We start from the raw sequence: 25161 nt of genomic DNA, 5'->3' as shown, positions 1-25161 counted from the left end.
TCCCCGGTTTTCCCCGGTTTTCACCCGGTTTTAACCCGGTTTTACCCCGGTTTTATCCCGGTTTTACCCCAGTTTTACCCCGGTTTTACCCCGGTTTTCCCCCGGTTTTCACCCGGTTTTAACCCGGTTTTACCCCGGTTTTACCCCGGTTTTACCCCAGTTTTACCCCGGTTTTATCCCGGTTTTCACCCGGTTTTCACCCGGTTTTCCCCCCCGACTCATCTGTCCCCTTGAACCCCCACAAAGAGCACCCGAGGCCGCCCTGGGCTCAAGCGAATTTTCTTTATTTCTAAAAAGGGACAAAACCGCCCGAAACGGCCTCGGGGGGAGGGGCGGGGGGGGAGGGGCCGCGGCGGAATTTGGGGATTATTTTTCTATTTTTCGTTTTTTTTTTTTTTTGTCATTTTCCACCCCAAGAAACGGAAGAAACGACGACGAAAAGAAAAACAAAAAAGGGGGAACGCCGGCGGGGGGAGGGGCAGGGACAGGGTCCCCAGGAAGCGGGAACGGAAAAAGGGAATTTCGCTTCGGACGCGGATCCGCGCGGCCCCGTCGGTCCGGGCAAAGCTCCGACGGAGGCGGCGCCGCCGTTACCCCAAAATCCCCAACTGGGCCTTCGGGGCTTTCTCACGTTGGGGGATGGGGAAAGGGGGGAGGGAGGAAAATTCCCCGAAATGCCAAAGAAATCACGGGGAAAAAAAAACCCAAAAAACCCAAAGAACAGAATCTTAAAAGAAAAAAAAACCCTGAAAAATAAAATAATAAAAAAACCCCAAATTGCCCTGAAAGCGCCCCAAAAATCAACCCCAAAATTCCCAAATTTCCCCCCAAATTAAAGGAAAAAAATCCCCATCATTAAAAACTCCGTTAATTAATGAGGAGCCCCATTATTTAACGATTCCCTGATGATTAAAGATCCATTAATTAATTGAGGAGCCGTTAATGACCAGATCGATGAAGAGACCCCAATTAATCCAAGGGCTGGTCATTAATTCAGGCCCCTTATTAGGAATAACCATTAATTAAACCCCCTCATTAACGGCAACTAACGACCTCCCCATTTCCTGGGGAATTTCCCCAAAATTCATCGAATTCCACAAAAATTCCCCCAAAATTCCTCAAATTTCTTTAAAATTCCCCCAAAATTCCTCAAATTCCATCGAAATCTCCCCCAAATTCCAACGTTTTCCAGGAAATTTCGTCCCAGGGGGAAGAGGGGGGGAAGGGAAGATTTGGGGAATTTTTTTCCCCCCCAAAATCCCTCCCCCACCCCCAGGAAAGGGAAATTTTTCCTTTTTCCCGTTTTCCCCCCAAATTCCGCCTTTTTCCCTCCCCTCCCCCCTCGGGCTGGATTTTGGGGACCCCCCAGCCCCTCCCCCACCGCCAAAACCTGGAATTTTTATTTTTATTTTTCTTTTTTTTTTTCTTTTCCCTCTTTTTTTTTTTTTTATACAATTACAACAAAATTCTTTCAACAAACTTTAAAAAAAAAAAATTTACATTTTTCCATCTTTTTTTTGCTTTTTTTGCCTTTTTTCCCCCCCCTCTTTTTTTTTTTTTTCGTTTTTGGGTTTTGGTTTTTTTCCTTCTTTTCCCCTCCCCCCCTCCCTCCTTTTTTTTAAATTTTATTTTTTTTTCCAGCCCCTCCCCCCACCCCGGGTTTTTTTTTTCCTCCCCCCCTTTTTTGCCCCTCCCCCACCCCTCGCCCCGCCCCCACCTCCCCCAAATTGCGGGAATTTTGGGAATTTTTGTTGGGAAGGGCCGGGGTTCACCGGTAGCCCTGGTAGCCGTAGTAGTTCCTGTAGTACCGGTCTCTGTCCTGGTAGTAGTTCTGCCACTGGGGGAGGAGGAATTTCAACTGGTTTAAACTGGTTTGAACTGGTTCGAACTGGTTAATCCCCCTCCCCCACAACCTCCCCGCTCCATTTGATCCAAAACCCCGAATTCCGCCCAAAAATTCCCATCAGAGTCGGTGATTCCTGGGGGTTACAGGGCGGAGTAACCCCGGAGTAAAGCCGGTGGGAATCCCAGTTTGACCCGGGTGGGAATCCCAGTTTGACCCCGGTGGGAATCCCAGTTTGATCCCGGTGGGAATCCCAGTTTGACCCGGGTGGGAATCCCAGTCTGACCCGGGTGGGAATCCCAGTTTGACCCGGGTGGGAATCCCAGTATGACCCCGGTGGGAATCCCAGTTTGACCCCGGTGGGAATCCCAGTTTGACCCGGGTGGGAATCCCAGTTTGACCCCGGTGGGAATCCCAGTTTGATCCCAGTGGGAATCCCAGTTTGACCCCGGTGGGAATCCCAGTTTGACCCGGGTGGGAATCCCAGTCCAACCCCACTGTAGATCCCAGTTTAACCCCAGTTTAACCCCAGTTTAACCCCGGGTTGATCCCAGTCCGAGCCCGCGGCCAGCCCCCACCTCGCGGTTGTACTGCCGGTAGTAGTCGCGGTATCTGTTGTAGTCGTAGTCGCGGCCGTAGAACCGATCGTCGTAGCCCCGGTAACGCTCGTAGAAGTTCCGGTAGCCCTGGGGGCAGCGGGGCTGGTCAGGGCCGGTAGAAACCGGCACGGACCGGCGGGAACCAGCTTGGAACCAGTCCAAACCGGCCAAGGTCCGACCGCCTCAAATGAGCGCAAGGCAGCGCCAGGAGTGCCCCGGAAAGGACGCGGAAAGGACGCGGAAAGGACACAGAAATGACACAGAAATGACACAGAAGTGCCCAAAAATGACCAGGAAGTGGCCAGGGAACGGTCTGGAGCTGAGAACTGCCCCAGAAAGGCCCAAAAATGCCCCAGAAATGGGCTGGGAGTGCCAGAAAGTGCCAAGAATTGCCCAGAATTGGCCAGAAATGCCCCAAATTCCCAGACTTCCCCCAGAAATGCCCCGGAATTGTCCCGGAATCGCGCGGAGTGTCCCCAGAGCGCGCCGCAGCGCCCGGCCGGCTCACCCCGCGGTTCCCCGGCTGCCCCCAGTACTGCGGCTGCTGCTGCCCCCCGTAGACGCGGCTGTCGTAGCCCCGGCGCTGCCCCCCCACTGCGGGAACAGCGCCGGGTCAGGCCTGGGACAACTGGGCCACAAACATCGCCCGAAACACGCCCCGAACCAGCCCCGAACACACCCAAAACCCGCCCAAAACCCGCCCAAAACACACCCAAAACACGCCCAAAACCCGCCCAAAACACACCCAAAACACGCCCAAAACCCGCCCAAAACACGCCCAAAACACGCCCAGAACACACCCAAAACCCGCCCAAAACACGCCCAAAACACGCCCAGAACACACCCAAAACCCGCCCAAAACACACCCAAAACACGCCCAAAACCCACCCAAAACCCGCCCAAAACACACCCAAAACACACCCAAAACACACCCAAAACACACCCAAAACACACCCAAAACACACCCAAAACACGCCCAAAACACGCCCAAAACACGCCCCGAACCAGCCCAGAACACACCCAAACCCCACGGATCATCCCCCAAACACCCAGCACAAACACGGCCCAAAATCCATTCAGAACCCACCCCAAATCCTGTCCAAAATCCCGCCCGAACCGCACCCAAATCCCATCCCAAACACCCCAAAATCCAGCCCCAAACCCGCCCTGAACCCGGCCCCAATCCCAAATTCCCGGAGCTCAGCCAAAATCCAGCCCGAAACCCGCCCTGAACCCGGCCCCAATCCCAAATTCCCGGAGCTCAGCCCAAAATCCAGCCCCAAACCCACCCTGAACCCGGCCCCAATCCCAAATTCCCGGAGTTCAGCCAAAATCCAGCCCCAAACCCACCCGGAACCCGGCCCAGACCCCCCAAAATCCAGCCCCAACCCGCTCCCGAATTCCGTTTACCCTGCTTATCCCATGGATCCCATTTTCCCCCCACTGTATCCAATTTTCCCCCCATTTTCCCCCATTTTCAGGCAGTTTTTTCCCCATTTTTCCCCGTTTTTCCCCACTTTCAGGCAGTTTTTTCCCAGTTTTCCCCCATTTTCAGGCAGTTTTTTCCCCGTTTTTCCCCGTTTTCCCCCATTTTCAGGCAGTTTTTTCCCCATTTTCCCCCCATTTTCCCCCATTTTCAGGCAGTTTTTTCCCCGTTTTTCCCCGTTTTCCCCCACTTTCAGGCAGTTTTTTCCCAGTTTTTCCCCGTTCATCCCGTCTCTCCCCCTGACCGTATCCCTGGCCGCGGTTGCGGTTCTGCCGGTTGCGCTTGTTGCGGTTGTTGCGGCGGTTGCCGCGTTTCTCGGCCGGCGGCAGCAGCTTCCGCGCCTCCTCCTTCCAGCGCTGCACCAGCGGCGCCGCCTCGTCCCGGCCCAGCTCCCCGAAGAGCACCTCGTCCACGTACTCGCTCTTCTCGGGGATCGAGTAGTTGGCTGCGGGACAAACGGGGAGAGAAGGGTTAAACCGGGGAACGTCGGGAAGGTCGGGGTTAAATTGGGGGAAAAACAGGGAAAAGTCAGAATTAAAATGGGGAAAAAGGGGAACAAAAGGGGGAAAAATGGGAAGAACGTTGGTGGACGAGGGAAAAATAGAATCCCATACTTCCCATTTTACCTTTGATGTTTCCTCTTTTTTCCCTTTTCCCCCATTTTAACTCTGACTTTCCCCATTTCCCCCCCGATGTTTTCCCCATTTCCCCCCCAATGTTTTTCCCCATTTCCCCCCAATCTTTTCCCCATTCCCCCCATTTCCCCCCGATGTTTTCCCCATTTCCCCCCAATCTTTTCCCCATTCCCCCCATTTCCCCCCGATGTTTTTCCCCGTTTCCCCCCCGATGTTTTCCCCATTTCCCCCCGATGTTTTTCCCCATTTCCCCCCAATCTTTTCCCCATTCCCCCCACGCCCCCCCAATCTTTTCCCCATTCCCCCCATTTCCCCCCAATCTTTTCCCCATTCCCCCCATTTCCCCCCGATGTTTTTCCCCATTTCCCCCCAATCTTTTCCCCATTTCCCCCCATTTCCCCCCAATCTTTTCCCCATTCCCCCCGTTTCCCCCCCGATGTTTTCCCCATTTCCCCCCATTTCCCCCCAATCTTTTCCCCATTCCCCCCGTTTCCCCCCCGATGTTTTCCCCATTTCCCCCCATTTCCCCCCAATCTTTTCCCCATTCCCCCCAATGTTTTTCCCCATGCCCCCCCAGTCTTTTCCCCATTCCCCCCACGCCCCCCGCCGTTCCGCCGTCTCCTCCGCACCTTTCATCTCCAGCATGACGGACTCGGGCACGTCCTCGCCCTCGGCCTGGCGCCGCAGCTGCAGCCGCGTCTCCCACTCGGGCTCGGGGGGCACGATCACCACGACCTTCCTGGAGAAGCCCTTGAAGGCCGAGAGCTTCCGGCGCTGCCCCGAGTTGTACACGTTGCACTGGGGGGAGAACGGGAAATGTGGGGGGGAACGGGATTGGGGGGGGGAAAATGGGGATTGGGGGGGAAAACGGGGAAATTTGGGGGAAAAATGGGGAAATTTGGGGGGAAAAATGGGGATTGGGGGGGAAAAATGGGGATTGGGGGGGAAAAATGGGGATTGGGGGGGAAAACGGGGAAATTTGGGGGAAAAATGGGGAAATTTGGGGGATAAACGGGGGGATCTGGGGCCAGGGACGGGGCTCTTGGGCCGTCCTTCCCCGGGTTTTGGGCCCTCCCGGGGAACCGGGTCCAGGACGAGATTGGGAATTCCAGGGGAATCCTTGGGGGGTTTGGGGCATTTTCCCCAGATCTCCGCTGGATTTCCAGGCTGCTTTCCTGGTGGTTTCCTGGGATTTTCCCCGTTTTCCCCCTGCCCTGGGGGCACGTGGTCCGGGATGAAGTGGGGGTTCCTGGGGGAGGGTTTGGGGGATTTTGGAGGGACACTTTGGGGTTTTCCCCGGGTTTCCGCAGGATCTCCGGGCCGGTTTCCCGGCGGTTTCCCGTTTTTCCCCGGATCCGGGGTACCTGGTCCAGGATGAAGTTGCGGCGGGCGCGGGGGGGCGATCTGCACCAGCTTGCTAAGGCACTGCGCCGCCTGCTGAGTCAGCAGCTCCCGGCTCTGCGCGTCCAGCTCCTCGGGCTCCGGGCCCCGCGTCTGGGGACACAGGGAATTCGGGAATCCACCGACCCCGGAACGGGGAACCGCGGAATCCCGGAATCCACCGAACCCGGAACGGGGGAACCGCGGAATCCCGGAATCCACCGAACCCAGAACGGGGGAACCGCAGAATCCCGGAATTCACAGAACCCGGGAATGGGGGAACCGCAGAATCCCGGAATTCACAAAATCCGGGAATTTGGGGAGTGGGGATCACAAAATCCGGGAACTCAGGGATTGGGAATCACAAAACCCAGGAATTCTGGGAGTGGGGAACCAGAATTCACAAAATCCCAGAATTCACAAAACCCAGAATTCACAAAATCTGGGAATTCACAAAATCCCGGGATTTGGGAATGAGGCAAAGGGCTGGGGGGGCTGCAGGGCGGGCAGCCTGGATCTGTCTGGGTCGTGAATCCCAGAAATCCCATCCCTTCATCCCCATCGTTCCCATCCTGCCCACCCCGACATTCCCGGTCCATCCCGTCGTTCCCATTCCCACCCCGAATTCCTGTTTCCCTGACGACCCTGCGACACAAAGATCCCATCTCCCAATCCCAGAAATCCCACCAAACCCCAGGAACCCCGGGAATCCTGACCCTGAGCTGGTGCAGGACGCGCTCGGTGCCCAGGATGTTGTAGCGCTTGTCCCGGTTCTCCTGGGAATGTTTCTGTGCCCACTGAGTCTTCCCGGAGCCCGGCAGCCCCACCATGAGCAGCACCTGCGGGAGAATTCCTGCTGGAAAACTGGGATGGCCAGGGTTGGGATTCCCGGAGGAGCAGGAGCTCCCGCTGGAAAACTGGGACGGCCAGGGTCGGGATTCCCGGAGGAGCAGGAGCTCCTGCTGGAAAACTGGGACGGCCAGGATTGGGATTCCCGGAGGAGCAGGAGTTCCTGCTGGAAAACTGGGATGGCCAGGGTTGGGATTCCCGGAGGAGCAGGAGCTCCTGCTGGAAAACTGGGACGGCCAGGGTTGGGATTCCTGGAGGAGCAGGAGCTCCCGCTGGAAAACTGGGATGGCCAGGGTCGGGATTCCCAGAGGAGCAGGAGTTCCTGCTGGAAAACTGGGACGGCCAGGGTTGGGATTCCCGGAGGAGCAGGATCTGGTTTCCCAGGGGATCCACGGGATCAGAGCCAGAATTCCCAGTGGTTTCAGGACGAGGGGGCACTGGGATTCCCCATGGATCCAGAAAGACAAACATCAGGATTCCCCATGGATCCAGAGGGATGAACAGCAGCATTCCCAGCAATTCCAGAGGGATCACCACTGGGATTCCCCAGTGGATCCAACACCAGCATTCCCCATGGGATCAGCACCGGGATTCCCAGCACACCCCGAGCCATCAGCCCCACCATTCCCAGGGAACGCCGCTGGAATCCTGGCGGAATCCCCACCATTCCCACGGGATTCCCAGTGACATCCCCACAGAATCTCCCACCTCGCACTCCTCGGTGCTGCGGGGCCCGGCGGGGTCCTGACCATTCCCACCATCCCCATTCCCAGGGAATTTCCCCATGGAATCTCCCCGTGGAATCCCCACCTCGCACTCCTCGGTGCTGCGGGGCCCCGCGGGGTCCTGACCATTCCCACCATCCCCATTCCCAGGGAATTTTCCCATGGAATCCCCACCTCGCACTCCTCGGTGCTGCGGGGCCCGGCGGGGTCCTGACCATTCCCACCATCCCCATTCCCAGGGAATTTTCCCATGGAATCCCCACCTCGCACTCCTCGGTGCTGCGGGGCCCGGCGGGGTCCTGACCATTCCCACCATCCCCATTCCCAGGGAATTTTCCCATGGAATCCCCACCTCGCACTCCTCGGTGCTGCGGGGCCCCGCGGGGTCCTGACCATTCCCACCATCCCCATTCCCATGGAATTTCCCCGTGGAATCTCCCACCTCGCACTCCTCGGTGCTGCGGGGCCCCGCGGGGTCCTGACCATTCCCACCATCCCCATTCCCAGGGAATTTCCCCGTGGAATTTCCCACCTCGCACTCCTCGGTGCTGCGGGGCCCCGCGGGGTCCTGACCATTCCCACCATCCCCATTCCCAGGGAATTTCCCCGTGGAATCCCCACCTCGCACTCCTCGGTGCTGCGGGGCCCGGCCGGGGTGCGCACCCTCTCGGGGGCCGGGACGTGGTGGATGAAGACGAAGCCGTCGGGCACGGGCGCCGGCGGCTCCGGCAGCTGCCCGAAGTTGAGCTCCACGGCGCAGCCCTTGCACAGCACGTGCGGCAGCAGCGGCCGCGCGCCCAGCGCCGCCTTGGGCACGCGGAAGGCCGCGCCCAGCGCCCGCCCGTTCTTGGAGAAGGACAGCTCCACCAGCTCGGCGCCCGCGAAGTCCTGCCGGGAGGGGCACGGTGGGGCGCGGCGCCGCGGGAGCCTCGCCGCCTTCCGGGGCCGCTCGGGGGCCTCCCCCGCCTTTCCCTCATTTCCGGGGATCGCTCGTCTGGGCTTTTGGGGGCTTTTCCCCCGTTTTTCAAGAATTTTTCCCTTTTTTTCCATGGATATTTTGAGGGATTTTCCCCCTTTTTCTCCCCCCTAATTTCCCCATTTCTTCCTGATTTTCCCTTCCCTGATTTTTCTGGGTTTTTTCCTGATTTTTTGGGGTTTTTCCTGATTTTTCCAGGTTGTTTTCCCGATTTTTGGGGGTTTTTCCCTGAGCTTTCAGGGGTTTTTCCCGATTTTTCAGGTTTTCTTCCCTGACTCTTCAGAATTTTTTTTCCTGATGTTTTCCTGTTTCTCCCGATTTTTTCCTCATTTTTCCACCTTTTTTTCCTAATTCTTCCCTGTTTTCTCCCAGATTTCCCTGTTTTTGCCCCAGATTTCCCCATTTTTCTCCCAGATTTCCCAGTCGTCTCCCCCTTTCCCGGTCCTCACCGCGAAGCAGCCGATGACGTCGTTCTCCCCAAAGCTCTCCCCAAACTCCTCAAATTTCCCGTTCTCCACCTTCAGGCCCCGCCCGTCGAAGCCGTAGGAAAACTCGTCCTCCCCTGGGACGGGGCGACAAAACGGGATTGGGGGAATTCCTCGTGGAATTTGGGAATTCTGGGCGGGATTGGGGGAATTCCTGGTGGAATTTGGGAATTCTGGGCGGGACTTTGGGGAATTCTTGGGGAATTTGGGGATTTTTGGATGGATTTAGGGATTTTTTTGGTGATTTTGGGGTGGATTTTGGGATTTTTGGGGCAGGATTTGGGGATTTTGGGGCAGGATTTGGGATTTTTGGGGTGGACTTTGGGATTTTTGGGGCAGGATTTGGGGATTTTGGGGCTGGATTTGGGTGAGTTCCAGGGGATTCTGGGGCAGGATTTGGGGCGGGTTTTGGGATTTCTGGGCTGGATTTTGGGCTGGATTTTGGGCTCTCACCCAGCTGGGAGTGGGAGAAGTCCACGGACCAGCCGACGCGCAGCAGCGGCACCTCGGAGCTGCCCTCCTTCCCCGGGAGGTTCTGGGACACCTGAGGGGGAAATTGGGGGTTTTGGGGCCCCAAAATTCGGGAACGGGGCGGGGAAACGGAACAGCAGCAGCAAAAACCCCAAACAGAACCCCCGAGAGACCCCAGACGGCCAAAGCAGGCAGCAAAGCCCCCGACGCCGCCGAAACCCACCCAAGCCCACCCCAACCCCCCCAGCTCCCTCCAAAACCCCCCAAGATGACCCCCAAAAACCCCAAACCGACCCCAAACCCCGGAAGGCCCCTCCCAGGGCCCTCCCTCCCGTCCCTGCCTGAGGGCAGCTCCCCCAGGGACGGGTTTTGGGGGGTTTTGGGGGGTTTTGGGGTTATTTGGGGGGTTTTGGGTGTTTTTAGGTGTTTTGGGGTCCCACCTTGGCCTGGAAGCAGACCCGGCCCCCAGTGACGCCGTGGGTGCCCCAAGGATGGTTTTGGGGGGTTTTTGGGGTTATTTTGGGGTGTTTTTAGGTGTTTTGGGGTCCCACCTTGGCCTGGAAGCAGACCCGGCCCCCAGTGACGCCGTGGGTGCCCCAAGGATGGTTTTGGGGTTATTTTGGGGTTATTTTGGGTGTTTTTAGGTGTTTTGGGGTCCCACCTTGGCCTGGAAGCAGACCCGGCCCCCGGTGACGCCGTGGGTGCCCCAAGGATGGTTTTGGGGTTATTTTGGGGTTATTTTGGGGTGTTTTTGGGGGTTTTGGGGTCCCACCTTGGCCTGGAAGCAGACCCGGCCCCCGGTGACGCCGTGGGTGCCGCGGGCGCCGGCCCAGAGCCCCGGGAAGCGCTCGGAGAACAGCGGCTGCCCCCCGTAACGGTCCCTGCTGGCCCGGAACTGCAGGTCAGACGTGTCTGGGGAGGGGAAAAAACCCAAAAATTGTGATTTCAAACCCTGGGAAAGTTCCCTGAAGTCCCCCAAAAACCGGCAAAATTGTCCCGAAATTGCGGCCGGAATCGGGGCAGGAAAGGGCAAAAAATCCACCTTGAACTGGAGCAAATCCAGCTTCAATTATCCCCAAAAATTCTCCTGGAATTGCCCCCAAAAAATCCCGGGAATCGGCACAAAAACGCCCCGAATTATCTCGAAATTCCGGCCGGAGCTGAGGCGAAGTCACCCCAAATCCCAAAATTCCTGAGATCCGACCCAAAACTCACCCTGGGTTAAATCCAACCCGCCTCAAACCATCCCAAAAAATTCCAAAATCAGCCCAAAAAACCCCGAATCAGCCAAAATCCCCAAGTCCCACCAAAAAAACCCCCAAAAACCAAACCCCAGACGGTTTCAAATCCCCCCTGCCCCCCAAATTCCACAGCATCCCCCAAAACGGCCCCAAACGCTGGAAAATCCGCGGGAGACGCCTGAAATCGCGGAGGGAACGTGCGGAGTGATCCCCGAGCACCCCAATCGCCCGAACTCCCCCAGGCCCGGCCACAGGCCCCGTACAGGTGTCGAGGATGACGAGGGTCTCGTCCTCCTCCCCCTCGGGCGGCTCCTCCTCGGGCGGCGGCGGAGATTTGGATCTGTGGGGTGGGAAAAGGCCAAAATTGGGGAAAATTCGGAGTTCTGGGAGAGAGAATCCCAAAATTCCCCCAAAAAACCCCCAAAACTCCTCCCCAAAAAACCCAGAAAAAAAAATCCTAAAAAATTCCCCAAAAAATCCCCAAAATTCCAGACACATCCCTGGATCCCCCAACCCCTAAAATGCAAAAAAATCCCCAAAATTCCCCCAAAAATCCCCCCAAAAAACATAAAAAAATCCAAAAAATTCTGTAAGGAAAATCCCCAAAATTCCAGACAAAACCCTGGACCCCCCAACGCCCTAAAATTCCCCCCCAAAAAATCCTGAAAATTCCCCCCCAAAAAACCCGCAAAGCCCCAGAAAAAAACCCCCAAAACCCCTCGGGAAATTCCCCCAAAATCCCGAAAAAATCCCCGGAATCCCCGGGAGGCCGAGTCGCGGCGCGGCACCGGCTGTTGTAGGCCTCCTCGCGGAACTCGTGGTAGGCGCGGCCGTGCTCGTCCTTCTCGTCGCGCAGCCGCTTCAGCCCGCGCCGCTCGCCCTCGGCCGCCGCCGCCTTGTCCTCCTCCTCCCCTGCGGGGACAGCGCAGCTGGGGGACGCGCCGGAGCCGCCGGAGCCGCCGGAGCCGCCGGAGCCGCCGGAGCGGCCGGAGCGGCCGGAGCCACCGGAGCGTCGGAGCCACCAGAGCCGCCGGAGCGGCCGGAGCCGCCGGAGCCACCGGAGCCGCCGGAGCCACCGGAGCCGCCGGAGCCACCGGAGCGGCCGGAGCCACCGGAGCGGCCGGAGCCACCGGAGCGGCCGGAGCCGCCGGAGCGGCCGGAGCCACCAGAGCCACCGGAGCGGCCGGAGCCGCCGGAGCCACCGGAGCCACCAGAGCCACCGGAGCCACCGGAGCGGCCGGAGCGGCCGGAGCCGCCACCGCGGGGACACCGCCGGGGAATTGGGTTTATGGGATGGCCCGCCGGGATTCCCGGCTTTCCAACGGGGTTAAAAGTGGAATTGAGATGGGATATTCCATGGCAAAGTTGGGTTTATGGGATGGCCCGCCGGGATTCCAGGGTTTTCTAATCGGGGTTTTTGGGGTTGGAGGCTGAATTTAAATGGGACATTTCAGATTAAAATTGGATTTTATGGGATGTCCTGCGGGGATTCCAAGGTTTTCTGATGGGGCTTTTGGTTGGAAGTTGAATTTAAATGGGATATTCTACAGGAATTCCAAGGTTTTCATGGAGTTTTTGGGGTTGAAAGGTGAGTTTTACCGGAATACCCCACGGGAACTTCGAGGTTTTACTGGGGGTTGTTTGGGGGGGTCAGAAGTTGAATTTTAATGGAATATTCCAGGGAATTCCAAAGTTTTAGCGGGAGTTTGCTGGGGCTGAAAACCGAATTTAGGCGGGACGTCTCAGGGGAGTTTGGCGGCTTCGGTTTCCGGGGCGGAAAGGCGAACGCCAACAGAACATCCCGCGGGGATCGCAAGGCTGCCGGAAAACCCAACGGAACGGAACGTTCCACAGCAAGTGCCAAGGCCTGAACGGGCCGGGGGTGAAAGTCGAACTGGAAACGGAACGTTCCCCGGGAACCGCCGCGGAGTGGAACCCCGGCCCTCGGGGGAAAAGGGGGAAATTGGGGTTTTGAGGGGTTTGGGGGAAAAAGTGAACTCGAATTGAATTGAAATGGGATATGCCGTGGGAACAGCGAAGGTTTAAAGGGTTTCGGGGCTCAGAGTCGAGCTGAAGTGGGGCATTCCACGGATACTTGTGGGTGCAATGGATTTTCCAGGTTTAGAAGGTTCAAATGTAGCCAAAACTCTGATTTTTCCTCTTAAAAACCAAATCAATCAAAATATTCCATGAAAACCGTGGAATTTTAATGGATTTTCTGGGATTTAGAGTGGCAAAAAGGGGTTAAAATTCCAGATTTTTCCTTAAAGATGAGTTAAAGAAAAATATTCCACGAAAATCCCGGAGTTTTAACGGATTTTCTGGGATTTAAAGGGGCAAAGTTAAACCTCAGGAGGCGGAAATTCCCACCTGGAAGGTGGGAATGGGTTAAAAAAAGCCACAAAAATGATTAAAATCCTTTAAAAATGTAAAATTCCCCCGGGATTTTCCATGGAAAAGGAAAAACTTCGGCTCAAGACACGTCGGTTCATTAAAAACTGAACAAATTATGTTAAAAACCGAAAAATCCAGCAAGAAAATCCAAAGGAATAAAAAAAAAAAAATCCCAATTTTTCCTTGTTTGGCCGAAAAATTCCTAAAAATCCGGCAAAAACTGGAAATCTTCCCGTAAAATCCCAGTTTTTGCACTTTTCCCGTGCCCCATAAGGGAGATTTTCTCTCTCGTATCCCACGACAATCAAAGTTTGGGATAAAAATGGGAATAGTCCCACTTCATTCCCAAGAAAATTCCGTTCCATGGTGATCCGTGCTCGAAACAAATCAGAGGTTTCCCTCAAAACGAGGCGTTTCCTCCCTCAAAAATCGGGATTTTCCCTCAAAAATCGGGATTTTCCATTCAAAAATCAGGATTTTTCCCTTCAAAAATCGGGATTTTCCCTTCAAAAATCGGGATTTTTCCCTTCAAAAATCAGGATTTTCCCTTCAAAAATCAGGATTTTCCCTTCAAAAATCAGGATTTTCCCTTCAAAAATCGGGATTTTCCCTTCAAAAATTGGGATTTTCCCTTCAAAAATCGGGATTTTCCCTTCAAAAATCGGGATTTTCCATTCAAAAACCAGGATCTTCTCCTCACAAATCAATATTTCCCCTCGAAAATCACAATTTTCCTTGAAAAATCCCGACCTTCCCCTCAAACTCCTGAGGATTTTCCCTCCGGAACTTTCCCCGTTAAAAACAAAAATTTCCCCGTTCCCTCCGCACTTTTTACTTCTCCCAGTTCCCAACTTTTCCCCCCTCGAAACCGGGAATTTTCCCTCCAAACCCCCTTAAAATCAGGAGCTTTCCCTCCGAAAACGTGATTTCCCCTGAATATCACATTTTTTCCTTAAAACCCGGAATTTCCCCGATTTTTCCCTCAAAACCCACCCGGGAATTTTTTCCCGCTTTTCTTCCCTCAGAACCCCCGATTTTCCCTCAGGGAAATGGGATTTTATCCCGAGTTGTTTTTCATTTTCCCCAAACCAAAACCAATCCTCGGGATCGTCCCCGCAAAACCTGGGGATTGGGGGGACGGGGATTTGGGGGGAAGCTGCGGGAATCTCCCCTGAGGAGCCCAAGTTCTTCTTCCCGATTTCTGAGGCTTTCTCCCGGTTTGTAGAACCCCCCGGAACTCCCGGTGTTCTTTCCCGGTTTTTATCCGATTTGGGGATTCCCGGTTCTCGCTGTTTTCCCGGTTGGGGGACCTTTCCCGAGGTTCCCGTTCCGGGGATCCCTCCCGGGGATCTCGGAGGTGTTCCCGGCTTTGCGGATCCCTCCCGGGGATCCCTCCCGGGGATCTCGGAGGTGTTCCCGGCTTTGCGGATCCCTCCCGGGGATCCCTCCCGGGGATCTCGGAGGTGTTCCCGGCTTTGCGGATCCCTCCCGGGGATCCCTCCCGGGGATCTCGGAATCTCTTCCGCAGTCTCCGGGATCGCAGCCCAAGCCCGAAGGGCTCCTCCCCCGCTCTGGGGGATCCCCCCGAAGATCCCGGGCTCGCTCCGGGGCTCCCTGGCCCTCAGAACCGGGAACTGGCTCTTCTCCCACAAAAAAATGGGTTTTTCCCGGTTTTGGGGATTTCTCCCGAAGATCCCGGGGCTCGCTCCCGGTTTTTTCCCGGTTCTGGGGTTCCCGTCTCGGTTCTTTCCCAGTTTTGGGGATTTTTCCCGAAGATCTCGGGGCTCTGATCCCGGTCCCGGGGCTCCGATCCCGGTCCCGGGGCTCCGATCCCGGTCCATCCCCGGTCCCGGGGCTCCGATCCCGGTCCATCCCCGGTCCCGGGGCTCCGATCCCGGCCCTCCCCCGGTCCCGGGGCTCCGATCCCGGCCCTCCCCCGGTCCCGGCGCTCCGATCCCGGTCCATCCCCGGTTCCGGCGCTCCGATCCCGGTCCATCCCCGCTCCCGGCGCTCCCTCCCGGTTCTCACCCGCCTGCGCCGCCTCCTCCTCCTTGGCCTCGGCCGCGGCCGCTTCGTCCCCGCTGGGTGCCTCCTCGGGCGGCCGCTCGGCGCCGTTCACGCCGCCGCCGCTTCCTCCTCCTCCTCCTCCTCCTCCTTCTCCTCCCTGGGCCGCTTCAGCCTCGGCCGCGGCCGCCGCTCCCTCCTCCTCCTCCTCCTGCTGCTGCTGCTGCTGCGGCGGCGGCGGCGGCTGCGGCGGCTCCGGCACGGCGGGCTCGGCCGCGGCCGCCTCCTCTTCCTCCTCCTCCTCCTCCTCCTCCTCCTCCCCGGGGGGGCCGGGCTGGGCCGGGGCCGCCTCGGGGGCCGCGGGAGCCGCTTCGTCCTCATCGGCCAGCAGCGCTTCCTCGTCCTCTTCCTCCTCCTCCTCCTCCTCCTCTTCCTCCTCCTCCTCCTCCTCCTCCTCGCCGCCGTGGGGCCGCCCGCCCGGGCCTCCCGCCGGCCCCGCTTCCCCCGCGCAGCTCGAGGCCGCCGCGGCCGCCGCCGGGCCTCCCCCGCCGCCGCCGCCGCCGCCGCCGCCGCCTTCCTCGGGCCCCGCCGCCAACATCTCGGCGTCCAGGGCCTCCTGCAGCCGCTGCGCCAGCTCCACCTTCAGCCCGCGGGCGTCCAGGCCGCGCCGGCCCAGCTCGGCCCGCAGCTCGGTCACCTTCAGCCGCTTCACGTCCATGGCGGGGCCGCTGCGCGGGGACCGGGCCGGGGGGGGAAGGGGCCGCGGGCCGGGGCCGGGGGAAGGGAAGCGGAAGCGCGGGCGCGCTGAGGCGGCGGCGCCGAGGCCGGAGCGCGCGAGGCCGGGCCGGGCCCTGAGGCCGCGGGGCGGGGACTGAGGGAGGGAAGGGGCGGAAGGAAGGGGGCGGAGAAGGGGCGAGGTGCGGGGAAAGGGGCGCAGAGAAGCGAGAGCGCGAGGCGGGGCCGCCGCCGCCGCTGGGCCGCGGGGAGGGGGCGGCCGGAGCGCGGAGCGATCGCCGGGCCCGTCCCGCTCCCGCCGCCGCCGCCGCCGCCTCAGCCGCGCCTGCGCCGCCGCCGCCCCTCAGCCGCGCCCCCCCGCGCGCCGCGCGCCGCCGCCACCGAGCATGCGCCGCGCCTGCGCGCCCGCGCCGGCCCCGCCCGCCTCCCCTCACCGCGCAAACTCCGCGCAGGCGCAGAGGGGAACGTCCCCGCGCGGCGCGCAGGCGCTGCGGCCGCTCCCCCCCTTCCCTCCCCGCGGCCGCGGCGAGGTGCGCAACGCTCCCCGCAGCGCGGCGGCGGCGGCGGCGGCTTCGCCCCTTCCCCTCCCGCCCCTGCCCCTGCCCCGCGCCGCCCGCTCGCATTTTCTGATTGGCGCCGGCCGCGCTGTTCTGCCCGGCGACGGCCGAAGGCCGCGCTGCTATTGGTGGATAAAGGGCCAAGGGGGCGCTCGCCCTCGCGCGCGGTTTCCCGCCCGCCGCGCCGCCGCCATTTTGTTTCGGTGGATGAGGTGGGGGGGGGAAGCGCGCGGCCCGCTGGTGGGAGAAGAGTTAAAAATGTGTAAAAGACAGAAAATAAACGACTTTCGTTTAGTTTGAGAAATGGAGCGGGCGCGGAAAAGGCCGCGGAGACTGGGGCGCGTTTCCCTCAGGAAACCCGCGTGCCCCCCCTCGCTGTTCCCAGCTGCCCGTCACGGATTTATTCAATAAAACCCTTCCAACCCCTCAGGCGCTCCTTTTGACATCACCGGTATTTAGCGTTGCCCGCACGAAACCGCCAATTTCGCCCCGAAAGCGCCGAAATGACGGAGTTTGACCCCGAAACGAAGCGCGGGGAAGGCGCCGCCATTTTGAGGCGCGCTGTGAGGGAAGAGCCGGCCCCGCCGGACTCGGCGGCGCCCAGGACACAGAAACGAGGATTCGGTGAAAACCGCGCGATTTCCCCGTTAAAACGGGATCAAAGCGAACGTAATCTCGATATTTGGATTAAATCTGTTTTTCACCAGTTGAGGTCCCCCGGCGGGGGTGCACCGTTCCCGGAGGCACTGCAATACCGGGACGATGCGCGGAGCGGAGGGAGCAAGCTCCGGGTCCAACTCCCGAGCCCAAAAATCCGTTTAATATGAAGTCCTCTCATCGAGGACGTATCAGATATTAAACTGATAAGAACAGATACTACACTTGATCTTAGCCAAAAGGCCGAGAAGCGATGCCGGCTGTCGCCACCGGCCCCGATGGCGGCCGTGTGTGTGTTTTATCGAGGTCACGGCCACCCCCGCGCCGCCGTTTTTACCCTCCCCAGCCCACCCCGGGCTCTCCCCGCATCGCCCCCCGCGCCTCCCGCTCGCCCCCCGCACGCCGCGACCCCAAAATCCGCGAAATTCCCCCCGAAAATGCTCTCCCGGCATGCCCTGTGCGCGCCGGATGCACAGAATATGCATAATCCCGCCCTTTTATGCAAATAACCAGCCGACGGCTTTCGTCGTTCCGCCCATCGCTTTTTTCCCGCCTCGCCACGTGATTGGCCGGCTAAACCCTTTATTTGCATTGTAACGCCTTTTTTACGGCCCTCTGATTAGCATAGCCCCGCCCCTAACCGCACAATCCCCGCTGCCCCCACGGTGTTATGGTAATTATCCGAACGCTCATTTGCATTCGCCACGCCCCCCCCCGTTGTCCCCGTTGGGGTCTCATTGTCCCCCAGAAACCCCAAAATCGGCCCCGACCCCGAACCTGGCCCCGACCCCGGCCCCAAACCTGACCCCGACCCCAAACCCGACCCCGACCCCGACCCCGGCCCCGGCCCCAAACCCCGGCCCCGACCCCAAACCCGACCCCAAACCCGACCCCGACCCCAAACCCGACCCCGGCCCCAAACCCCGGCCCCGACCCCAAACCCGGCCCCGGCCCCGGCCCCGGCCCCGACCCCAAACCCGACCCCAAACCCGGCCCCGGCCCCGGTCCCGACCCCAAACCCGGCCCCGGCCCCGACCCCGACCCCAAATCCCGGCCCCGGGCCGGGCCCCTTCCTCCCCGAACTGCCCGAAACGGGCCAAAGCGCCCCAAAATCCCCGCGGTGTGGGGCGGGAACTCGGGACCCCAAAGTGCCCCCAGAGCAGGTGGGGGTGCCGGGACGGTGACAAGGGGGTCCCCCAAATCCCTCCCCCAAAACCAGGGAGGTGACAATCCCGGGGTGCCCTCACCGTCCGGGGGGGTGACACCAAGTGACAATGCCGGGGTGCCAAGGGAGAGACCCCCAAAGAACCCGCCCCAAAGAGAGCCGGGGGGCGTTCCACTCTTTATTTTGGGGTGACAGGTGAGATACCCCACGTCCCCCCCGAGCCCACTGCTTCTCTCACTTCTGCGGGTGACAGGTGACAACCCCGGTGTCCCCTCCGTGTCCATACTCCACCGGGGGTGTCTCAGACTTTATTTTTGGGGTGACAGGTGACAACCCCGGTGTCCCCTCCGTGTCCATACTCCACCGGGGGTGTCTCAGACTTTATTTTTGGGGTGACAGGTGACAACCCCGGTGTCCCCTCCGTGTCCATACTCCACCGGGGGTGTCTCAGACTTTATTTTTGGGGTGACAGGTGACAACCCCGGTGTCCCCTCCGTGTCCATACTCCACCGGGGGTGTCTCAGACTTTATTTTTGGGGTGACAGGTGACAACCCCGGTGTCCCCTCCGTGTCCATACTCCACCGGGGGTGTCTCAGACTTTATTTTTGGGGTGACAGGTGACAACCCCGGTGTCCCCTCCGTGTCCAGGCCCCGCTGGGGGTCTCACACTCCATCCGCAGGTGACCCCGGGTGCCGCCCTAGAAGTGCCGGAGGGCCCCCACGGTGACGTCGAAGAGGCGCGGGTGGCGGAGCTGTCCCCGCTTGTCCAGCAGGAAGAAGAAGGGGCGGCCCCGCACCTTGATGGGCACGGCGGCGGTGACCTCGCTGCGGTGCGCGCGGCCCGACACGTCCCGCAGCGGCACCGTGAGGCTGCGGCGGCCCCAGCCCAGCGGCCCCGGCGTGTCCAGGGCGACGGCGGCGCCTCCGCGGAGCAGCGTCAGCCGCGACACCCAGCGCAGGGGGAGCAGGCAGCCCGCGGCCACCGTGAGAGCGCCTGGGGACAGCGGGGACAGCGGCGACATCAGGGACAGCCGTGGGGACGGCGGGGACATCAGGGACAGCCATGGGGACATCAGGGACAGCCGTGGGGACAGCGGGGACATCAGGGACAGCCGTGGGGACAGTGGGGACATCAGGGACAGCCGTGGGGACAGTGGGGACAGCGGCGACATCAGGGACAGCCATGGGGACAGCGGGGACAGCGGCGACATCAGGGACAGCCATGGGGACAGCGGGGACAGCGGCGACATCAGGGACAGCCGTGGGGACAGCGGGGACATCAGGGACAGTGGGGACATCAGGGACAGCGGGGACAGTGGGGACATCAGGGACAGCCATGGGGACAGCGGGGACATCAGGGACAGCCGTGGGGACAGCGGGGACAGCCATGGGGACATCAGGGACAGCCATGGGGACAGCGGGGACAGCGGCGACATCAGGGACAGCCGTGGGGACAGCGGGGACATCAGGGACAGCGGCGACATCAGGGACAGCCATGGGGACAGCGGGGACATCAGGGACAGCCATGGGGACAGCGGGGACAGCGGCGACATCAGGGACAGCCATGGGGACAGCGGGGACATCAGGGACAGCCATGGGGACAGGGGGGACAGTGGGGACATCAGGGACAGTGGGGACAGTGGGGACATCAGGGACAGTGGGGACATCAGGGACAGCCGTGGGGACAGCGGGGACATCAGGGACAGCCGTGGGGACAGTGGGGACATCAGGGACAGCCGTGGGGACAGTGGGGACAGCGGCGACATCAGGGACAGCCATGGGGACAGCGGGGACAGCGGCGACATCAGGGACAGCCATGGGGACAGCGGGGACAGCGGCGACATCAGGGACAGCCGTGGGGACAGCGGGGACATCAGGGACAGTGGGGACATCAGGGACAGCGGGGACAGTGGGGACATCAGGGACAGCCATGGGGACAGCGGGGACATCAGGGACAGCCGTGGGGACAGCGGGGACAGCCATGGGGACATCAGGGACAGCCATGGGGACAGCGGGGACAGCGGCGACATCAGGGACAGCCGTGGGGACAGCGGGGACATCAGGGACAGCGGCGACATCAGGGACAGCCATGGGGACAGCGGGGACATCAGGGACAGCCATGGGGACAGCGGGGACAGCGGCGACATCAGGGACAGCCGTGGGGACAGTGGGGACATCAGGGACAGTGGGGACAGTGGGGACATCAGGGACAGTGGGGACAGTGGGGACATCAGGGACAGTGGGGACATCAGGGACAGCGGGGACAGTGGGGACATCAGGGACAGCCGTGGGGACAGTGGGGACATCAGGGACAGTGGGGACAGTGGGGACATCAGGGACAGTGGGGACAGTGGGGACATCAGGGACAGTGGGGACATCAGGGACAGCGGGGACAGCGGGGACACAGGGGACACCCAGCGCAGGCGCAGGAGAAAACCCGCGGCCAGGGTTAGAGAGCCTGGGGACAGAGCGGGGGACAGCGGGGCAGTGATGGGGACACAGGGACAGGGACAGGGACAGCCCGTGGCCATGGTCCGGGAGCCTGGGGACAGAGAGGGGACAGGGGACAGTGATGGCGACAGCAAGGCCAGTGGGGACACCCAGCGGCCACTGCCACAGGGCCTGGGGACAGTGATGGGGACAGAGGGGACAGAGCTGGGGACAGCGCGGGGGGAGCCCGGGGCCCTCCGCGCCCCCGGTGTGTCCCCGGTGTGTCCCCGGTGTGTCCCCGGTGTGTCCCCGCTGTGTCCCCGGTGTCCCCGGTGTGTCCCCGGTGTGTCCCCGGTGTCCCCGGTGTGTCCCCGCTGTGTCCCCGCTGTGTCCCCGCTGTGTCCCCGCTGTGTCCCCGGGGTGTCCCCGGTGTCCCCGCTGTGTCCCCGGTGTGTCCCCGGTGTGTCCCCGGTGTGTCCCCGGTGTGTCCCCGCTGTGTCCCCGGTGTCCCCGCTGTGTCCCCGCTGTGTCCCCGCTGTGTCCCCGGTGTGTCCCCGGTGTGTCCCCGGTGTCCCCGGTGTGTCCCCGCTGTGTCCCCGGTGTGTCCCCGCTGTGTCCCCGCTCTGTCCCCGCTGTCCCCGGTGTGTCCCCGCTGTGTCCCCGGTGTGCCCCCGGTGTCCCCGGTGTCCCCGCTGTGTCCCCGCTGTGTCCCCGGTGTGCCCGGTGTGTCCCCGCTGTGTCCCCGGTGTCCCCGGTGTGTCCCCGCTGTGTCCCCGGTGTGTCCCCGGTGTCCCCGGTGTGTCCCCGCTGTGTCCCCGGTGTCCCCGCTGTGTCCCCGGTGTCCCCGCTGTGTCCCCGGTGTGCCCCCGGTGTCCCCGGTGTCCCCGCTGTGTCCCCGCTGTGTCCCCGCTGTCCCCGCTGTGTCCCCGGTGTGTCCCCGGTGTCCCCGGTGTCCCCGGTGTGTCCCCGTTCCCGCTGCCCCGGTACCGGCGGTGAGGCAGGACGCCGTGAAGCCGAAGCGCCATTTGTTGTCGCGGGGTCTCAGCGGATCGTCGGGGCCGGGCCCGGGCGCGGGGCGGAGCCCGGTGAAGGCGGAATGCGCCAGGTAGGCCCAGAAGAGCCCCTGGCCCGTGCAGAAGAGCCCCAGGAGGCGGAAGAAGCGGCTCCGGTCGTGCTGGTACAAAACCACGTCCCGCGTCACCGCCGCGGCCTCCAGCACCGCCCGTGCCGCCATCACCGGCGGCGCCGCCGGTACTTCCGGTCAGACCGCGCCGGTGCTTCCGGGTCACGCCGCGCCTCAGCCAACCGGCGGCAGCGACGGGGAAGCCGCAGCCAATCGGCTTTGACGTGGAGGCTCAGCCAATCGGCTGCGCGCTCAGCGCTGCCTCAGCCAATCAGCTCCCGCGCCGCCGCCGCCCTCTTTGGTGCTGGCAGGTTCCCTCAGCGGCCCCACAGTCAATAATTAAGAAATAATCAATGCTCAATAATCAATAATCGATCGATTTATTTACAAAACTCGGTGCGGGGAGGGGAGGAACCGACGGGACTCCAACTCGGGGCGGGGGCCCCGGGGGGGGGACGGGGATCTCCGAGGTTCACTTGAGAAACGCGACCTCCGGAATCTTCCCTTCGAGCTGCCGAGAAAACGGGGAGAAAATTGGGGAAAAGGGGGGAAAAACGGGGAAAAGGGGGGAAAAAACGGGGAAAAGGGGGGAAAAACGGGGAAAACGGGCAAAGAACGGGGAAAAGGGGCAAAGAACGGGGAAAGGGGGAGAGAAAAGGGGGGAAAAAATGGGAAAAACGGGGGAAAAAGGGAGAAGAACCCACCTTGAGCTGGGTGAACACCTGCCCGGCCTGGCCGTAGTCCCAGTCGTTGTCCTGGAGGCACCTGAGAGGATTTTCAGGAGACTTTCAGGGATTTGGGTGGTTTTTCCGGAGGATTTTCAAGGTGGTTTTGGGGTTTTTTCCGGGTGACTTTCGGGGTTTTTTGTGGGGATTTTCAGGGGCTCTCGGGGTGATTGTTTTGGGGTTGGGGGCATTTTTTCTTTGCTTTTCGGGGCGTTTCGGGACTCACTTCTGGGACCACTCGAGGTTCATGCCCGACTGCATGGCGAAGGCGGCCAGCATCTCCTGCTGCTCGGCGCTGAGCGTGGGCACGGGGCTGGAGGAGGGCGTGGGCGCCGGCAGGGCGAAGGCTTTGCGCAGCTCCTCGGCGCTGGCGCCGCGCACGAAGAGCTCGTCGTTGACGATGCACAGCCTGGGAGGGGGCCACAGCACGGGGGGGAATTGGGGTTTGGGGGGAAAAAAATTGGGGTTTGGGGGAAATTGGGGTTTGGGGGGGGAAATGGGGTTTGGGGGGGGGAAATTGGGGTTTGGGGGGGGGAAATTGGGGTTTGGGGGGAAATTGGGGTTTGGGGGGAGAAATTGGGGTTTGGGGGAAATTGGGGTTTGGGGGAAATTGGGGTTTGGGGGAAATTGGGGTTTGGGGGGGAGAAATTGGGGTTTGGGGGGAAATTGGGGTTTGGGGGGGGGAAATTGGGGTTTGGGGGAAATTGGGGTTTGGGGGAAATTGGGGTTTGGGGGGGAGAAATTGGGGTTTGGGGGGAAATTGGGGTTTGGGGGGAAATTGGGGTTTGGGGGGGGGAAATTGGGGTTTGGGGGAAATTGGGGTTTGGGGGAAATTGGGGTTTGGGGGGAAATTGGGGATTGGGGGGGGAAAAATTGGGGTTTGGGGGAAATTGGGGTTTGGGGGAAATTGGGGATTGGGGGGAATTGGGGTTTGGGGGGGAATTGGGGTTTGGGGGGGGAAAAATTGGGGTTTGGGGGAAATTGGGGTTTGGGGGGAAATTGGGGTTTGGGGGAAATTGGGGATTGGGGGGAATTGGGGTTTGGGGGGGAATTGGGGTTTGGGGGGGGAAAAATTGGGGTTTGGGGGGAAATTGGGGTTTGGGGGAAATTGGGGTTTGGGGGAAATTGGGGTTTGGGGGGAAATTGGGGATTGGGGGGGAATTGGGGTTTGGGGGGGAATTGGGGTTTGGGGGGAAATTGGGGTTTGGGGGAAATTGGGGTTTGGGGGGAAATTGGGGTTTGGGGGGAAATTGGGGTTTGGGGGAAATTGGGGTTTGGGGGAAATTGGGGTTTGGGGGGAAATTGGGGATTGGGGGGAATTGGGGTTTGGGGGGGAATTGGGGTTTGGGGGGGGAAAATTGGGGTTTGGGGGGAAATTGGGGTTTGGGGGGAATTGGGGTTTGGGGGGGGAGAAATTGGGGTTTGGGGGGAATTGGGGTTTGGGGGGAAATTGGGGTTTGGGGGGAAATTGGGGTTTGGGGGGGAATTGGGGTTTGGGGGAAATTGGGGTTTGGGGGGGGAGAAATTGGGGTTTGGGGGGAGGAAATTGGGGTTTGGGGGGAAATTGGGGTTTGGGGGGAAAATTGGGGTTTGGGGGGAAATTGGGGTTTGGGGGGAATTGGGGTTTGGGGGGAAAATTGGGGGTTTGGGGGGGAATTGGGGGTTTGGGGGAAATTGGGGTTTGGGGGGGAAATTGGAGTTTGGGGGGGAGAAAATTGGGGTTTGGGGGAATTGGGGTTTGGGGGGAAAATTGGGGTTTGGGGGGAAATTGGGGGTTTGGGGGGGGAAAAATTGGGGTTTGGGGGGAAATTGGGGTTTTGGGGGAAATTGGGGTTTGGGGGGGGGAAAAATTGGGGTTTGGGGGAAATTGGGGTTTGGGGGGGAAATTGGGGTTTGGGGGGAATTGGGGTTTGGGGGAAATTGGGGTTTGGGGGGAGAAAAGGATGTAGGGAGAAAAGAAGAGGATTGAGGAGAAAAAAACCAGGATTTATGGGGAAAAACCAGGATTTAGGGGGAAAACCCGGGGTTTGGGGAAATAATTTGGGGCTGGGGGGCAGGCACTGACCCGCTGTTCCCGGCCGGGACGGCGATGAACATCCGCGTGAAGGCCCGGACAGAATCCCGGGATTTGCCGTCAACTGCGGGAGCAGAGAGCGTGAGGGACGGGGGGAAGGGGGGGAAAGAGGGGGAAAAAATTGGGGAAAAAATTGGGGAAAGAGGGGGAAAAATGGGGGAAAAATGGGGGAAAGGGGGAAAAATGGGAGGGAGAGGAAAAAAATGGGGAGGGAAAGGGGAAAACGCGGGGCGGGAAAAAAGCTGAAAAGAAAGGGGGGGAGGAGGGAAAAGCGGGGAGGAGGGAAGGGGGAGTGGAGAGGCCCAAAGGCGGGAAAGGGAAGCCCCCCGGGACCCACCTTCCTTAAAGAAGCCGTGCACGGTGAAGCAGAGCAGCGTGTTCTGGAACACAGGGGTCAGGGCGCTCCGCGGCAGCCGCAGGGAACGCCCGCACGTCCAGGCTGCCGGCAGCCCCCCAGCCCCGCTCCCCCCGTCCCGTTTTTCCTCAAAACATCCCATTTCCTCCCCAAAATCCCAGGTTTTCACCAAAAAAATTCCCATTTTCTCCCCCCAGATCCCATTTTCCCCCCAAATCCCATTTTTTCCCCCCCCAAATCCCATTTTCCCC

General features: G+C 60.4%; 3 protein-coding genes and 1 non-coding gene across 4 annotated transcripts; all 4 read right to left on the bottom strand.

Moving 5' to 3' along the window:
• Positions 1-1710: 1710 nt before the first annotated feature.
• On the bottom strand, positions 1711-16124 carry LOC136284645 (heterogeneous nuclear ribonucleoprotein U-like protein 2). Its single transcript, XM_066175005.1, is given in 15 exon segments — positions 1711-1837; positions 2422-2529; positions 2951-3036; positions 4173-4373; positions 5193-5361; positions 5928-5960; positions 5962-6057; positions 6660-6782; positions 8139-8405; positions 8943-9055; positions 9432-9522; positions 10222-10361; positions 10954-11030; positions 11479-11602; positions 15113-16124. Coding segments are annotated over 15 exon segments (2391 nt in total). The 5' UTR covers positions 15807-16124; the 3' UTR covers positions 1711-1768.
• A 977-nt stretch (positions 16125-17101) lies between these two features.
• Positions 17102-17292, bottom strand: LOC136284646 (U2 spliceosomal RNA). Its single transcript, XR_010719245.1, has one exon. It is a non-coding gene; the product is annotated as a U2 spliceosomal RNA (small nuclear RNA).
• Positions 17293-18356: 1064 nt separating this feature from the next.
• Positions 18357-21890, bottom strand: LOC136284644 (transmembrane protein 223-like). Its single transcript, XM_066175003.1, has 2 exons — positions 21621-21890; positions 18357-19197 (listed from the first exon to the last, which is right to left on the bottom strand). The coding sequence occupies exons 1-2, from the start codon at positions 21865-21867 to the stop codon at positions 18902-18904; spliced, it is 543 nt and encodes a 180-aa protein (XP_066031100.1). The 5' UTR covers positions 21868-21890; the 3' UTR covers positions 18357-18901.
• Positions 21891-22117: 227 nt separating this feature from the next.
• LOC136284643 (nuclear RNA export factor 1-like) lies at positions 22118-25085 on the bottom strand. Its single transcript, XM_066175002.1, has 5 exons — positions 24893-25085; positions 24547-24619; positions 22708-22890; positions 22461-22521; positions 22118-22267 (listed from the first exon to the last, which is right to left on the bottom strand). Exons 1-5 carry the CDS (start codon positions 25050-25052, stop codon positions 22229-22231), a joined length of 516 nt encoding a protein of 171 aa, XP_066031099.1. The 5' UTR covers positions 25053-25085; the 3' UTR covers positions 22118-22228.
• Between the last annotated feature and the right edge of the window lie 76 nt (positions 25086-25161).

The sequence above is a fragment of the Chamaea fasciata genome, unplaced genomic scaffold (genome assembly GCF_029207755.1).
Source record: "Chamaea fasciata isolate MVZ Bird 193981 ecotype frontalis unplaced genomic scaffold, bChaFas1.0.hap1 SCAF_1218, whole genome shotgun sequence".
Lineage (NCBI taxonomy): Eukaryota > Metazoa > Chordata > Aves > Passeriformes > Sylviidae > Chamaea > Chamaea fasciata.
This window is presented reverse-complemented; position numbering and strand designations above follow the sequence as displayed.

Coding starts and splice junctions, on each gene's coding strand:
- LOC136284644 (XM_066175003.1), bottom strand. CDS start 21,867: ATGGCGGCACGGGCGGTGCTGGAGGCCGCGGCGGTGACGCGGGACGTG. Junction 19,198..21,620: donor GGCGTCCTGCCTCACCGCCG/GTACCGGGGCAG, acceptor CGCTGTCCCCAG/GCGCTCTCACGGTGGCCGCG.
- LOC136284643 (XM_066175002.1), bottom strand. CDS start 25,052: ATGGGATGTTTTGAGGAAAAACGGGACGGGGGGAGCGGGGCTGGGGGG. Junction 24,620..24,892: donor GCACGGCTTCTTTAAGGAAG/GTGGGTCCCGGG, acceptor CTGCTCCCGCAG/TTGACGGCAAATCCCGGGAT. Junction 22,522..22,707: donor AACCTCGAGTGGTCCCAGAA/GTGAGTCCCGAA, acceptor AAATCCTCTCAG/GTGCCTCCAGGACAACGACT.